At 48.0% G+C, this 16603-nt stretch overlaps 1 protein-coding gene across 3 annotated transcripts; it reads right to left on the reverse strand.

The window, feature by feature from the left end:
• Window positions 1-107: 107 nt before the first annotated feature.
• RIN1 (Ras and Rab interactor 1) lies at window positions 108-14667 on the reverse strand. Of its 3 annotated transcripts, none has more exons than XM_020816014.3 (6): window positions 13737-14667; window positions 9989-10169; window positions 6638-6752; window positions 5906-5978; window positions 5242-5333; window positions 108-1640 (listed from the first exon to the last, which is right to left on the reverse strand). In XM_020816014.3, the coding sequence occupies exons 2-6, from the start codon at window positions 10166-10168 to the stop codon at window positions 1015-1017; spliced, it is 1086 nt and encodes a 361-aa protein (XP_020671673.3). In that variant the 5' UTR covers window position 10169; window positions 13737-14667; the 3' UTR covers window positions 108-1014. The 3 variants fall into 3 exon arrangements, with proteins under 3 accessions (XP_020671673.3, XP_078238219.1, XP_078238218.1); XM_078382093.1 differs by lacking the exon at window positions 13737-14667 and adding an exon at window positions 10709-13196; XM_078382092.1 differs by lacking the exon at window positions 13737-14667 and having other exon boundaries at window positions 9989-10682.
• Window positions 14668-16603: the final 1936 nt, after the last annotated feature.

The following is a 16603-nucleotide window of genomic DNA, read 5'->3' on the forward strand; positions in this document are numbered from 1 at the left end:
TTAAATCACGTTTAAACGGTTAAACCGTGGGTATTTATGAGAACCAGGGTTCCCGAGGTTCTGATATGGATTGGCATGTCACTGAATTAAAAAAGTATTCCCGCCGATCATAACAACAGTCTTTATTCAAAGAATTTTATACCTGCCCTTGATCCAACGTAGGCAAAGCGCAATATATAAAACGGCAACCTAAACTGAACCGTTATTTGGCAGGGGTAGAACATGGTCAACACAACACGCTGCCAAACATAGACAGGGATGGATTTAGGGTAAGATTAAAAGGGGAAAAAAATAACAACAATTTTCTAGCAGCTTGTTCAATACAGCGATGTTTTTCTGCCTTGTTTTGGGGTTGTTGTTGTTGTTGGCCTCAGGTGGGGCTCGCCTGTTGCATTTAGCCTCTCTGCATCCAACAGAATCCATCGTTGGGAACACTTTCGAAAACGAAGCGAAGATTCTACTTCCGTCTGATGTATGTATTCCTCCCAAGTAGCCATGCAGAGTTCTCTTCTCCTCCCCTAATTTTACACCCTCTACTACCTGTGACGCTTCCGGTCACAAAGGGAGCTCGGCCGACCCTCAAAGAAACCCTAACGGTTATACAATATTGGTCCATTCAGGGAATGCCTTGAATTCTTGAATTACGAACTCCACTTGCATCTCAGCTTTCCTCCCAGAATATCCAGATGATGGACGGGCTTTGCACTCCCTTCCCGTCGGATCCTCACGGCCCCTGCGAGGTGGGTTGGCCTAGTTTTGAAATTAAACACTGCAATTCACTGGTTGGAACAGATAGTTTTGAAAGCATCCGAAAATACATGCAGGCACAGACGCTCCCTCCAAAAAAACGTTGGTCCCGTGCTGAGAATTCTTGGCTTCCAGACGATATTCTTTCCCCAGAATTTAGGATCCATTCACCATCTCTCTCTCTCTCTCTCTCTTTTCCTTCAGAGACACACCTGCGAGTCTTGGCATTTGTCTTCTCGACAAAATAAGCACGGCACCCGGATCGGCTCACGAAGGCCCGGAGAAGGAAAGGCCGTGGTCTCTTCCTCCGTGGCCCAAATTTTCTTGGACTGGGAAGCTGCACCGAAAGTGGCCGAGCTCGGCTGTTTGGTCGCGTAACTCGGGCTGTTCCTCTTCCATAACCTGCAGCGGCTGATCCAGAGACGAGGGAGGGTTCAGAGTGGCTCTGGGGTGGCCACTGGACACCCTCTCTTGGGTCTGGGGTATACGGTAGTCTTCCCGCTTCATCGCGGCCTGGGAAGAAACTCCAGCCCACGGGCTCGGATTCGAAGGCTGGCTTCTCTCCGTCGGAGACGGCCGTGGGTTCTTCTTCATCTTCTTCCCGACAGGGATGGGCGGTGGCGGGGCTGCAGGCGGCGAGAGAGGACTCGCGGCTTCCGTGGACACTTGTACCTTGACGTGGTTCTTGAAGTACTGGCGCCGGACACCCACGTCTCCGCGCAGTGGTCCACTCCACGGCGGGTTTGAAAGGTTGGTAGGCGTCCTGCCCGCTGGCTCTGCGGCGTGCGTCCGGTCGTCTCCCGCGGGGCCAGAGTCGGCATCCACCCCAGAAGGCAACGCCAAGGGAGTGGGGATGTCCAATTCCTTTGTGTTGAGAGATGAGCTCCAGAATTCTGGGATGGGGGACAGAAGGAAAAGGAGCAAAGTGTGATCAATACTGTATTTCCGAAGGCTTTCACAGCTGGGATCCGACGATTGTTGTGGGTATTCTGGGCTGTTTGGCCGTGTTCTTGAGGTTGTTCTTCCTAATGTTTTGTCTGTCTTTGTGGCCGGCCCCTTCAGAGGACAGGAGTCAGAACTCCCACAGACTGCCCCAGAGCACAGACAGAGTTCGGACTCTGTCGGTGCTCTGGGGCAGTCTGTGGGAGTCCTGTCTCCTGTCCTCTGAAAAGACCGGTCACAGAGACGGGCGAAACGTTAGCAAGAAAAACCTCCAGAATGCCGCCAAACAGCCCAGAAAACCCCACAACCACCACGTGATCTATACTGCTTAGCCCAAGACCTTTCCCATCCTGTTGGCCATCTTTGAGATGGCTAACGTGGCCGGCCAGCTACCAGAGGCGGAACGGAAGAAGCCTGGACAGGGTTAGCCGGCGAACATGGGCCTGCTCCCCAACCATCCGTGACTCTTTTTAAATCACGTTTGAATGTCAGTTCCGTGGCAGACCATTCCGGAGGCCTTTATGACCTTCTGTGGACTTTCGGCGGTCATACGCCTTCTTCGGCCCTTTCCAACTCATTTTTTTCCCTGCCGGATTCTTTTCAACGGGAGGTGAATCCAGGTCCTGATGAGCCACGCGCCCTCCCCTACAGTTGCCACGCGACAGTTGCCACGTCTTCTCCTCAGCGAGCCTCTTCCCACCCACCCTGTCTTTGCCAAACGGGGGGAAAACAGGATAGAGCCCCGTTGCTAGGCAACCGCAGGGGTGTGTGGGATGCACCCCTGCATCAACCCCAGTCACAGGGAGCTAAAAAAGATTTCCATGGTTCTCCTATTCTTGTGAAACCCACACAGTGAGAAAGATCATCGCAAAAGCCCATTAAAAGCATCGTGTAGTCCTGAACCTCCGGCTGTTTTTATTGAGAATATGGCTTATGTCCCTTTATTAATAATTGTCCATTTTTACTTAGCAAGTGCTGTGTACTGAAAAAATCCGATATAAAAGATATATCAATAAATTAGAATTTGATGTTGTAATGCATTGGATTGCATTTGTAGGGCAAACCGGATCACGCCTGAATCTGCAAACTCCCTCTGCTTGCAGATTCGATCTGATGGCTTTTAACATCTGGCCAGGACGATGAATCCAGAACGGTTTCCCACGTTTGGCCAACAACAAGCCTGATTTAAGACCGTCTGAAGCTTACTTTCCCCTTTTTCCTTCCTTCCTTTTTGAAATTTTGACAGTCCCATAAAAAGTGATCCCACTCTGCTTTTCTAAATTTGACTTATGAACCCCATGGCTAACTTTAAAAAAAAATAAAATAAAATTGCAATAGGGAGAATAGTACAAACAGAGGCTTTGGGGAAGATCAACCACCCCCACCCCCACCCCCGAGATCCGCCACCCTACAAGAGGGAACGTGCTCGATGGAAGACTGCATCGCCCAGCGTTCGGCTCTGATGGGCCATATTTTTTTTGTTTTTCCTCCCTCCTCCCAGATTAATGCAATGCCCAGCTGGTTGGACAGTCCTCAACGAGATGAAAAATAGTTTTTTTTTTCCCTTCCTTTTTTTCCATTGTAAAAAAAAATGTGCGACGGTCCAGGAAAAGTGATTAGCCAACTGCTTTTTGAAATATAAAAGCTGGCTTTGCAAAAAGAAAGAAAGAAAGAAAGAAAGAAAGAAAGAAAGAAAGAAAGAAAGAAAGAAAGAAAGAAAGAAAGAAAGAAAGAAGGAAGGAAGGAAGGAAGGAAGGAAGGAAGAAAGGAAGAAAGAAAGAAAGAAAGAAAGAAAGAAAGAAAGAAAGAAAGGAAGGAAGGAAGGAAGGAAGGAAGGAAGGAAGGAAGAAAGAAAGGAAGAAAGAAAGAAAGAAAGAAAGAAAGAAAGAAAGAAAGAAAGAAAGAAGGAAGGAAGGAAGGAAGGAAGGAAGGAAGAAGAAGAAAGAAAGAAAGAAAGAAAGAAAGAAAGAAAGAAAGAAAGAAAGAAAGAAAGAAAGAAAGAAAGAAAGAAAGAAAGAAAGAAAGAAAGAAAGAAAGAAAGAAAGAAAGAAAGAAAGAAAGAAATTATTATTATTAGCCACCGGAGGCTACGCTGGTCTGATCTTTGTCATCCTTTCGGAAGGAGGCAAAGCTTTTCCTGAGTGACCACCAGCCTGAGTGACTTTTTAAAATAGATAGCGCCACTTTTCTGCTCTCAATGTCTTTGGGTGTTGCTCTTTCTTTTGTCTCATGAGTGTTTGATCTTTTTTTAGTATTTGTATACTCTCCGTTGTTTGCTTTAAGAGTGCCTTTTAAGGATGTAAACCGCCTCGAGTCCTTTTAAGGAAAATGGCAGGGTAAAACTATTTTAAATAAATATATATTATTGGTTTGGGTGATCCCACCTTTCCCCCCCCCAGTGACCTCCAGGCAGGCTACGAGGTCATACCTGCACATTTTTAGGCTTCGAAATGAGCCCATGAGGTAGGTCCGGAGAGGAGTAAGGTTACCCTGTGCCCTTCGTGCCCAAGTGGGATATCCCTCGCCCTCGCCCACCAATGCTGTAACTCCGATGGGCTCTATCCAGCACAGCCGGTCCGCAAGGATGACGGGAGGCAGATCAGAAGTATGGATACGCTATGGTTATAGTAGCTCAGTAGCATGTTAGTTTTCCTACGGAAAGGTGGGATTTGCAGTCTGGTGAGATACTCTTAAAAAGCAGAGACATCCCCTTGCCGACAAAGGTCCGCATAGTCAAAGCTATGGTTTTTCCAGCAGTGATGTATGGAAGCGAGAGCTGGACCATAAAGAAGGCTGACCGACAAAGAACGGATGCCTTTGAATTGTGGTGCTGGAGGAGGCTCTTGAGAGTCCCCTGGACTGCAATGAGAACAAACCTATCTGTTCTGAAGGAAATCAACCCTGAGTGCTCCCTGGAAGGACAGATCCTGAAGCTGAGGCTCCAGTACTTTGGCCACCTCATGAGAAGAGAAGACTCCTTGGAAAAGACCCTGATGTTGGGAAAGAGTGAGGGCAGGAGGAGAGAAGGGGACGACAGAGGACGAGATAGTTGGACAGGGTCATTGAAGGGACCAGCATGAATTTGACCCAACTCCGGGAGGCAGTGGAAGACAGGAGGGCCTGGCATGCTCTGATCCATGGGGTCACCAAGAGTCGGACATGACTTAACAACTGAACAACAACAAAGAGATACTTGGAAATCTCTGTCAGAAAACTCTTAGTGCTCTTCCTCTGAACTCCAGTAGAGACTCCTAAATTCCTCGTCGTCATGGTCGTTTAGTCATTAAGTCGTTCCGACTCTTTGTGACCCCGTGGACCAAAGCACGCCAGGCCCTCCTGTCTTCCACGGCCTCCCCTAAATCCCAGGAACCGACAGGATGGAGCCAGGATGACAGCTACCGCAGAGTCAAACCGCTGTCACTCCATGCATGTTGTGGATTGCTCTCAAGTTAACAAGAGGGCGATGCAAGAGGAAGGGTGTGGTGGCTATTCTAGGGGTCCACAGAGGCTGGTGTGTGTGTGTTGCCTCTGATGTCACACTGAGCCACTCACCAAGCCCCAAATGTGCAATGGCCTCCAGCTGCTGGCAGGATGAGGCCTCCCAGATGGGCCGAGGAAGACGCAAAGAGAGGGGGAGGATATCCCTTAAAAAGAGAAGAAGAAAAAAAGATTCGTCAAGCGACCGATGGAAATGATTTTTTTTAAAGCAAGTTTTTCAAAACATGTTATCCGAACCCAGAAATTTCAAATTTAAATTTTTTAAAAAAAAATTGAAATTTCTGGGTGACCATAGCATAGTACTGTACAGTACATTTGAAACATAGGCATTGACTTAAAAGTATCCGACGCTGCCAGTATTCTGTGGCTCAGAGTAGCCAATGGCACTCAACGGGGATCCACTGAAAGAATAGGGATTCAATGAGTCAACTCCTGTGTAAACTCCATAGACTCAAATGGGTTACTCTAATGGGGACTTATGATGCTAAATGAGGGTAAGGCTATTTGAACTAATAAAAGTTGTACATGCGAGGCATGTACTTTAGGATGGAATGGCAGCCCCTGGCTGAAAAAAAAATTGCCGCTTCATAAGAAAACCCTTCTATAACGAAGGATTTTCACCCCCAACGTATACATGAGTTTCAACTGGAAGAAAGTCTCTTGTCTTGGGGCCATCCAAGGAGGTAACAGGACTGCAGGGGAAGGGGGGAAAACTTACGGGATCGAACAGTAGGAGGCGATGAGATGCAGGAGGCTGGGGAAGGTCAGATCCGAGCCCTCTAGCCAGGTGACTAGAGAAAAGAGGGAGGTGAGTATAAATAAACAATTATTTAATTGCCGTATTTTTCTGTGTATAAGACGCCTCCCACTTTTCTAAACCAAAATTAAGACATCTAAGTGGGGCTTAGCAAGTGTAGGGGGAAAGGGATCAAAGCGCTGCAGAATGGCTTTGATCCCTGCTTTCTCCCTTCACGCTAAGCCCCATGGAGCTTAGCAAAAGAAGGGGGAAAGGGATCCCTTTCCCCCTTATGTAGCCATGGGATTGCTTTGATCTTCCCCCCTCCTTTTGCTAAGCCCCATGGGACTTAGCAGGCATAGGGAAAAGCAGGGATCAAAGCCATCCTGCAGTACTTTGATCCCTGCTTTCCTTTTGCTAAGACTTAGCAAGTGGAGGGGAAAGCAGTGATCAAAGCCCTGCAGGATCACTTTGATCCCTGCTTTCCCCTCCACTTGTTTTTTTCTCTTTCCTCAGCTTACTTCAATTTTTAGTCTAAAGATTTTAGACAAAAATATAGTCTTATATGTGGAAAAATACGGTAATTGGATTTTTATAACCCCCCCATGAATGCAAACCACGTGAAATGAAAAGGTGGCACCTCTACTGCTTTCATCAGATGCTGCCTCATTTCCCTTCCCATCCTTCCCAAATGCAAAAGCAAACCCACCTTACCTGCACGATCCTGGTGTAAGCGATAGGTCGTGACAAAAGCCGGGGACGAAATATCGGGGAGACGTAAGCACAGCACCTGGCACTGCCGCGTGTTGGATCTCCGTACCAAAAATGTCTAAGGATGGGAAGGGGTAATGAGGCACTGGGTTAGGCGGGACTGTACAAGTCTGAGGGAGAGAAACACCATGAGAGGACCAGTTTTCTCAAAGGAGCGTGTGCCTCTTTCAAAACAGTGTCTGGTTAGAAAACAGAACGAAAAAGAAAACGAAAAGAAACCCCACCACAAACAAAATTGTTTTAGCTTTGGTTACTCCTCACAGGCGTGCACCCAAAATATCATTTAAAAAACCCAGATTCTCCATTTTCATGGATCTGGAGCCACTGCTTTTGTTACGTGCCATGAAGTCCTATTTATTTATTTATTTATTTATTTATTTATTTATTTATTTATTTATTTATTTATTTATTTATTTATTTATTTATTTATTTATTTATTTATTTATTTATTTAAGATATTTTTACCCAGCCTTTCACCATAAAAAAGGACCCACGAGGAGAAGACAAGACTTAAAAGCTAAAAACAGTAGAGACACAAATATTTAAAAGAACCAAAGAAATTGCACACTAAAAATAGTAAACAAAACCGACGCCAAAAACACATCCAAAGGAACGAGGCATAGTTTTCAAGGTATTTGAGGCATTTAAGGAATGGTTTTGCCAGTGCCTCTCCCAGTGAGTTTCCCGGTGGCTGAGCGGGTATTTGAACCTGACACTTTACCCCAGGTGGTGTGGTGGATAGAGGGAAGGACTACGACTCAGGAGACCCGAGTTCGAATTATTACTCAGCCATGGAAACTCACTAGGGGGTGGTGGAACTGGTAAAACCACTTCTCCAATATCTCACTTACCTTGGAAGTCCTATTAGGGTCACCGTAAGTCAGTTCAGACTTGAACGGCACGTAACACCAAAAGCTCTATCCGTGACACCCTTCTGTCTCTCTGTAATAACTGTTTGCTTGGATTTTTAGTAATCTAATGAAGGTATGACCTCCTCTTGTAACCACACAGCCTTTTCCTGATTTTTGTTTTGTTTTCTGCACTACCCTCAGGTTTCACGCCGCCATGAACAGAGACTGGAATTTAACTAGTAAGGACTGCATGTTACCGCAGTTGCCCTCGAACACATGAAAAGCGGGCATGCCGAAAATGGAGCAAACTTGGAGGAAAGCCAAGAGGGGGGTCCGGGAAGCCGATCTGGACTAAGAAATAGCAGAAGGAACTTTTCAAAAGTCAGGGCTGTTCTGAGTACGGAAGAGCCAGCCTCGGAAGCTGGTGCCTTCCGCTTGGCTCGAGATATTTAAGCCAGTGTCCAGATGTGCAAGTGTCTACTGATGCACACCACACATTCAAAAGTCTGCAGTGTACTGATCAGGTGGCTGGACCACGTGGTCTCCCAAGATCCCAGCAGGCTCCGATTCTGTTCTAATTTGAGGCACAGCATCACTTACTGCCTTTTTGGCTGTCACTTAAAAGCCGAGAGTCTCCCCCATGTTTGTCCACTTCTGGAGCCCTCTAAGAACAGCTGCGTCCCACATAAATATCCGAAGAAAGCCGTGTGATCGTCATGACACAAGACAAAATTGCAGAAGAAGGTGACACCTTTCTTAGACCACTAAAAAGCAAACCATAAAGGGAAGCTTTCATGGAATAACAATCCACTTCTTCAGGCATACCTCAGTCCCTTGTGAGTAATGCAGGAAAGTTATAATATCCCAAAAAAATGCATGGCAAAGATTGCCAGGAAAACTCCTCTTAAAGCATGTGTAATGCCGGTGGCTGGCAGGATGTGGCTTAATGTTTCGCCCCACGCCATGTGTTTCGAAATTTCCACAGTGTTTAAGAGGCAGCCCATCCCAATTTTGTTTTCAACATGAGGGCCAAGAGTTGTTGATGATGGTTCTTCAAGAGAGCTTAGACGTACCTCTTGCTAATGTCCTTTATGGCTGTACCAGTGACATGGATGTGGTATGTTCAGCAAGTGAATTTCACACAATCCCCCCCCCATATATGGCAGGCAGATTGTGAACGCAAAAGAGTGTCTAGTGGGACAAAATGTGGCAATCCTATCCAGTGGAGGAGGAAGGAAATACAGTGGTGCCTCGCACAGCGAGGTTAATCCGTTCCGGATTAACCATCGCTGTGTGAAAACATCGCTGAACGGGGCAGAAAAGCCCATTGGAACGCATTAAACTTCATTTAATGTGTTGCAATCGGCTGATTTACTCACCGTTCAGCGATGTTTTGCAATGGCCGGCAGCCATTTTCACGCCCTCCGCTCGCTTAACGAGGGCATGAAAACGCTGCGCACGGCCATTTTGGGGCTTCCGGCGGCCATTTTGTAGCCGCCAAACAGCTGATCGGCGGGTCGCAAAGCGAAGGTCGGTAAGTGAACCGCTTACCGACCTTCGCTCTGTGATTTTTGCCCTATACGTGGTTTTGCCAGTGCCTCATCGCTCTACGGTGCACTCATGGTGCGAGGCACCACTGTACCATATTTTTCCATGTATAAGACTACACTTTTGCCTAAAATCTTTAGACTAAAAATTGACGGTCGTCTTATACACAGAAGCTAGCTGAGAACAAAAACAAGTGGAGGGGAAAGCAGAGATCGAAGTGATCCCGCAGGGCTTTGATCCCTGCTTTCCCCTCCACTTGCTAAGCCTTAGCAAAAGGAAAGCAGGGATCAAAGTGCTGCAGGATTGCTTTGATCCCTGCTTTCCCCCTCTGCTTACTAAGTCCCATGGGGTTTAGCAAAAGGTGGAGGGAAAGGATCAAAGCAATCCCATGGCTGTATAAGGGGGAAAGGGATCAGAATAATTGTGCATTTGTGGAATTGCTTTGTTCCCTTTCCCCCTCCTTTTGCTAAGCCACACGGGGCTTAGCACAAAGAGAGAAAGCAGGGATCAAAGCCATCCTGCAGCACTTTGATCCTTTTTACCCTACATTTGCTACCGTATTTTTCCATGTATAAGACTATACTTTGTCTAAAATCTTTAGACTAAAATTGAGGGTCGTCTTATACACGGAAGTAAGCAGAGGAGAAGACAAAAACAAGTGGAGGGGAAAGCAGGGATCAAAGCGATCCTGCAGCACTTTGATCCCTTTCCCCCTACACTTGCTAAGCCCCACTTAGATTTCTTAATTTGGTGTTAGAAAAGTGGGGGGTGTCTTATACATGGGGGCATCTTATATACGGAAAAATACAGTACTTTGGCTAGGCTCAGAGGTCCTCTTCCCATCAACGTTCATCCACCAAAGATGAGTTCTGGTGCAAATGACACATGGCCTTACCCCGGGAGGTTCCCGCTGCAAGATGTGGAGGGCGGTGGCGGAATTGATGCCAAGCTGTAGCCAAACGGCCTGGGTGAGGCGCAGCCGGCCCACGAGGCTGATGTTTTGGCCAGACATCAGCGCCTCACGCCGAGGATTGGCGTAGGGCTCCGGGTAGTCGTAAATGGGATTGCGCGTCATCCTGAGGGAGCGAAAGGAAAGAGAAGATTCTCTTACGTCAGGCAAGACGCAAACCTAAAATAAAATAAAAGCCACGCCAAGGACGGAAATCAACCTGAGAGACCCAGTGGCCTTTCGTTTCCGTTTTGCTGATTTATATCCAATATGGCCCACATCTCCGAGAAGAAGACCTAAAACCTTCTATCTCTCTCTTTTTTTTTTTTTTTTGAGAAAATGGGCCATCTAACGAACGTCCTTCCTCCAGTGCCAGGAGGGTAACCTTCAATTCAGTTCTCAGAGAAGTGTGTTCCTTGGAAATCCCTGAAAACCTCTCGTTCCAGGTCACCTGAATGGAAGGCAGAAGAATGGCTCCCACACCAGCCAAGAAATCAACCACAAAATGGAATCGAAAGGGGAAATCCAAGAACAATTTGGAACCAAGACACCCCTGTTCTGAGGAGCCCCCCGGAGAGCTTCAAATTTTCCAGCCTTACGGGCTGTGATCCCATTACGGAAAAATGCAAGAGTCATCACGGGACGACCAAGTGGGTTAGCAAATACCTTTGGAGACAACACCTCGTTGTGCGGACAAGCGCTTGAAGAGGGAGTCGGGGATGAAGCCGCTCCTGTGCATGTCAAGAATTCCAGTCCCCGTCCCCTTTAGTCAAAAGGTGACCGGTGACCATCCGTGGTCTAGAATGATCTTTCTCCGCTTCGGGCCCCGGAGAGAGCGGCTGCCCGTCAGAGCAGGTCATATGGAGTTAAGATGGGTGAAAAGATGGTGCGGCGAGAGAGCAGGAGGATTCTAAACGATGCAAGGTGGAGAAACCCAACGGGGGAAAGACGATGCCTGGCACACAAATGCCAACACAGGTGAAAGCAGCGCCAGGGTCAAAGGCCAGGAGGGGGGAGCGTCCTGCTGCTTTGAAAAGGCACGAGTGGGGGAGTCCTCGCCCTTTGTGGGGGGCACATCTGGAAAAGGATGGGCGCTGAACGGAGCCGTCCTGGAGTTCTCACAACACGCAGTGGGAGTGGGCGGGCGGGCAGGAGGCCAGAGAATGAATCAGACAGGCATGGGTGGAAGCGAGCCAGGAGCAGCGTCAATTTGGGGAGAGGCTCCGGTGCATCCTTGAGGCCTTATCCTAGAGGTTAAAAAGATTAATCCCGAGTGAATCAGCCGCATGCCAGGGTGAGAGAGACCTTAACCCCGGAGTCCTTATTGCCTCCAGCCCCACACAATGGCCCTGCTCCAGATAGAGGCTTTGTTATCCTGATTTCATGTTCCCTTTTCATCCACTGCTCCACCCTAAACCATCGGATTAGATTGTAAACTCCTCGGGGCTCGGCCTTGAATGGTTTGGCCCTCGCTCGTCCCCAAACGAGTTGAAATCTTCCCATTTCTTCCCATCGCAGTGCAGACGGAAAAGCCCACCACGTTTCCCGGTCCATGAAGAGGAAACTTTCGTCGTACGTCGGTTCGCCGGGGGCTACTGACTCGAGGAGCGATTCATTGCCATCGTTAAGCGTTCTGCCAGGAAAGAGTGTCGTAGAGTGGTTACAGAGGGGAGCCCGGGTCTGGGGAGATGTGGGTCTCAACGCATCCATGGAAACCCACCTGGGTAGCTTTGGGCCACTCACGGTCTCTCTGTGTTCCTCATCGACCTCACAGGGTTGTTGTGAAGAATTTTTTAAAAAAAGTCTGGCCTGGAGGAAATCTCAGGGCAGGAGGCAAACGGGGAATGTGGCAATTCCGGGGAATTTGTAAGTTGAGCCTTAAGTGGGATCCTTTGGCCAGGAAGGGTTGACTCAGCCCCACAAGGGGCTGATGCTGGAACCCTTCCCTCCCCACCCCCTGACAGAGAGGCTTGATGTGATGCCATCATCTCCAGCCAGGGCAAACGAGGGGAACAGCCTCTGGAAAAGGAAGAAATGCCTCTTTTTTTTGCCTCCCCTCCCCTCAGAGGTGCTGGACTACAGCTCCCATCATCCTCACACAACACGGATGATGGATGTGGCCACCTGACCCGTCTGGAAAACACCCATTTCAAGGAGAGCTGCACCAGCCCGCTCCACTCTTTCAGCAAATTTCTGTTTCAAAACCGAGGACACGCGACAGAAGAAACGAAAACTGGTCATACCGTCGCACGAAATTCGGCGAGATGGGCTTCCCTTTAAGTGGAATATAGGTAGAGAAAAGAATAAACCTCAGCCACTCAAGAAAGTCACGGTGCAGGCCAACCAAGTAAGGTTGACACATTAAACCAAAAAAAACAAACAAACCCCACATCCTTCTTTTTTATTCCCGACAGTTTTTAAAAAAAATAACACTCCACAAGAATGAGATGAACAACAAACTCTTTCATGCCTTCTCATGCCATTTAGAATTTTCTGCCGTCGCATCTCACATATTTCTACCTGGCTCTGGGGTATTAAGATCACAGAGCCCCAATAAAATAAAATTAAAAAAGAGTGATTTGACAACGCTTCACTTAATCCAGTGTCAAACACTTTCGCCTCTGGGCGGAAAGTGGATGGAAAGTAGACCTCAATGGGGTGGTTGATCTCGGCACACGATTTCCAGTAGATCGGCGGGGACTTCCCATTCCTAACTGCTGAGTGTCAAAGGAATGATTCATCATCCTCCACGTGAAAAATTTTGCTGCTAAAAAGGAAGCAAGAGGAGCCGGTGCCGACCCAGACATTCTGCTGCCTGAGGTCAACAGCAGAACTGAGTTGATCTCGCACCCGAGGGCTGGCCAACTTATTTTTTTAGATCTTAGAGGCATAAAAACCCCAAAAGGAACACACACACACACATCCTTTTATAACACAAAGGATAGGAAGAGCTCAGAATCCCCAGTAATGTACACAATGTCACTTCAGTCGGTACTACAGTGGTGCCTCGCTAGACAGTTACCCCGCATGACAGTTTTTTCACTAGACATTGACTTTTTGCAATCGCTATAGCGATTCGCAAAACAGTGATTCCTATGGAGGAATTTCGCTGGACAATGTTTGGTCCCTGCTTCGCAAACCGATTTTCGCTAGGCGGTGATTTTGACAGCTCCCTCCGCGCTCGTAAAACGGGTGTTTTCGGGACCTAAGCTTTGCAAGACAGCGATTTAAACAGCTGATCGGCAGTTTGCAAAGAAAAAAAACTGACACGTTTGCAGTCCAGAAGCTGAAAATAATCTCAGATGGTTAACTTCAAGCTTTCCATCAGGGGACCCTCGCTTCCCATATTCCAGCCACCGGATGAAAACGAAATCGGGACTCTGCTCATCACTTCACTTTGGAAGACAGCTCCCTTTGGCACAAGCTGTTTTGAGGATACCCACAGAGGCCTTGATAGCAACACAAAGCGTTTTATACCTCTTGAGAGGAGAAGGTACGAGATAATTTCAGATCGACTTCGGTCACCAGACCTCTGACCTTCCCCAAAGCTAGGTTGCCACAGAACCTGGGCACTTAAAAAACTAGGAAATTCATCTGCAATTGTACATGCACAGTTGTGTGTGGGGGGTGTTGCTTTTAAAATGTGGACAGGCAAGTTCAAGGAATGAAACCGAAAAAAACGATTATCGCTCACCTCTGTTGTTTTCCCCAGGCGTCTCCTTGGCAGTGTGCGCTCCTCGCTTCTCCAGCAGCTTCTGTTCCATGTGATTTCCCTTTTTCGTTCGGTTGCACCCACTTCTGGGCTGTCGAAACACATCTCTCGGGCAGCGATCCAATGACGGGGAAGGCCTGGGCAGGAGGAGGGTTGGCCGGGTGTGAGTCTGTGTGTGTTTTGTGTGTGTGTGTGTGTGTGTGTGTGTGTGTGTGGGGGAGAGAGAGAAAGAGAGGTGGCCAGCTTTTGATGCCAAGGCTTCAATTTTGAGGAATCTGGACCTCCACCTCGTGGGTCACACCGTTGGCTTTGAGGCCTCTGTAAAAAGCCGAGGAACAGCAAAGCCCCCGGGAGCATCCAAAGAGCAGGCGAGAAGAGGGTCTCTGGGGACGCGCGAAGTGCTTTCGTCTGACAGCAGCCCGAGAAGTCTTTATCACTCAGAGGGCAAAGTTTCTTCCCGCTGCTGGGTTTATGGCGCTGCTACGCCACGGGCTTAAGGGTCAGATCCTGGAAGGGTGCCAAGCGTCCTCCCTGGTGTTCCCATTCTGGCTTGGTCGCAAATCCCAAGCAGGATGCTTTAAGATCGGGGCGAGGACAACATCTGCTCTGGGGAACAGCTCGGCTAGATGTGGGCAGAGGGAGCACCCAAAGTGGTCTCCTGCGGGGGCGACAACGGCTTTCGAACGCTGTTGAAACAGTTATTTGCACGCACACACACACCTACACATCCCTTTGGGTTTGCACGAGGTTTTGGAGAAGCGTGCGAAAGCATACAGAACACCGTTGTGCAGAACACAGTGTTCTTTTGTATACAGGACACCATGGTCATGATCTGGGTGACCCAGGCAGGAAAAGACTCTCCAGATGTCCTTGGATTACAACTCCCATCGTGCTTCACCTCTGAGACAAACGGCAGTCCAACAAAATCTTGCTCAGCCCTGGACCAGAGCATTTCAGAGAGATAAAGAAAACCCAGGGCTTAGCCCCTAACCTTTTTTTAAAAGGTAAAACAAAACAATACCCTCCACGGCACCACGGCCAGAGGGTGCAGGCAACGCCCAGCGAGAAGGGCCCACAATTGGACTCAGTGGGCAAAATCCTGTAGCATAAAGTTCCACCGGCTTTTAAGTTTGGCTCTTAATCAGTTAAAACTCACTGAAGGCTTTCTATATCTGAGGTTTGCTGGGGGCTCCCTTTTGTGCCGGGGGGGGGGAGAACCTGAAGCAAAATCTCATTCATTCAGGATCCATTCCTTACATTTCATCCCCACCTTTTTTTCCGACGGAGGAACTGAATCAGGCACAGGCACCTACGTTACATAAAAAAATCCGACAAACAAGTATGAGATGGACAGACTCCCTCAAGGAAGCCACAGGCTTGGTTTGGCAAGAGCTGAGCGGGGAGACGGCTCATTCAAAGGGCTGGGAGCCACCGGACAGCATCCTAACAACCAGTTACAGCTGATTGATTGACGAGATGCCGGGACGTGTCTTAGGGCGCAACTAAATGGCAAAAAAAGAGATCAAGTCTCCCCCAAAGGGATGCTTTGACTGGAGAGATCTCTCTTCGAGGGACCCATCTTTGAAGGACTCACTCCAACCCCCAAGCCCCTTCCAAAGAGTAGCTGTGTTGCTGAACCCAAAGACCCAAGCTTCCATTTTTAATTGGGGGCCTGAAATGGACCGAGAGCCAGCAAAACTGTCACAAGCCGGAGGCTCCCTGCCGCAAGCCATCCGGGTGCCACACCTTGGCTTTCCCGAGGTCCATCCGAATGGGAGGTAACCAACGGATCTCTGGCCGGAGCCAGATCGGACGTTCCCGGGGGGGGAGCCGGACACTTTCGCTGCAATGGAAATGCTGTCCGGCTTCGAGGCTGAAGCCGACGGTAACACCCCCCCCCAAAAAAAAAGCAATGGAGCAGGCTTTGGAAGCACAGATCCTTGCCAATCTGACTCGATCTGCCCCCGAAAGCCTCCGTTTGGCCTGGTCAAATCTGCAGTTCGATCCCCTCCATCCAGTCCATTCATGGTTTAGAACCAAAACCATCATCTCCTTCCGGTGAAATGGAGACATGAACTGTATGACACCGGCCGGACACGAAACTCCAGGCTATTCCGTCCCACCAGTTTTTTGTGGTTCCAGAAACAGGACCGAACCTCGAGGAGTCCCACCAGCACCCTCTTGAGATCACCTTTCAAGGAAGGATCCAAAGCCGCTGAATCGGAACCCGTGACATGAATAGCAATTTTTTTCGGTGTGACTAATAATGAAGAGTTTCTAAAGCAGCAATTTCCCAGCTTTTATATACCTGGGACTGGATACAGATTGGTTGTGTTTTTTTTTAACGGCACAAAGATCAGTGAGCCCACATTTAAGAAATTAACTGGCCCGTGGGCCACCAGAGATAGCCGGGGCTCTTCATTTCAAGGAATGAATGAATTCTCAAGATTGTGCGGAAATACCTGAAAATAAGACATTTTTTCCTGCTCACTATGAACAGGCCTTGTTTAGGTCTTTAGCAGAGGACATACTTTAGAAAAAATAAAGAACCCTTTTTCAAAGAACATGTTCCCAGGCTTTTACCATATTTAAATTTAGGGATTCCATTTACCCGTATTTTTCGCTCCATAAGACGCACCTTTCCATAAGACGCACCAATTTTTTGGGAGAAGAAAACAGGAAAATATAATCTGTTTTCTTCGCTCCATAAAACCCACAGATTTTCCACCCCCGTTTTGTGGTAAAAAAGTGCGTCTTATGGTGCGAAAAATACGGTACTACCTATCAGATGGATTAATAATTATGATCTCATAGTAATGGATTTTAAACAAAGCTGCACGTTTTAACAC

The sequence above is a fragment of the Pogona vitticeps genome, chromosome 15, assembly GCF_051106095.1.
Source record: "Pogona vitticeps strain Pit_001003342236 chromosome 15, PviZW2.1, whole genome shotgun sequence".
In the NCBI taxonomy this organism is placed as follows: domain Eukaryota; kingdom Metazoa; phylum Chordata; class Lepidosauria; order Squamata; family Agamidae; genus Pogona; species Pogona vitticeps.

Coding starts and splice junctions, on each gene's coding strand:
- RIN1 (XM_020816014.3), bottom strand. CDS start 10,168: ATGACGCGCAATCCCATTTACGACTACCCGGAGCCCTACGCCAATCCT. Junction 5,979..6,637: donor CTTACACCAGGATCGTGCAG/GTAAGGTGGGTT, acceptor TCTTTTCTCTAG/TCACCTGGCTAGAGGGCTCG. Junction 1,641..5,241: donor CATTGCACATTTGGGGCTTG/GTGAGTGGCTCA, acceptor CCCCCATCCCAG/AATTCTGGAGCTCATCTCTC.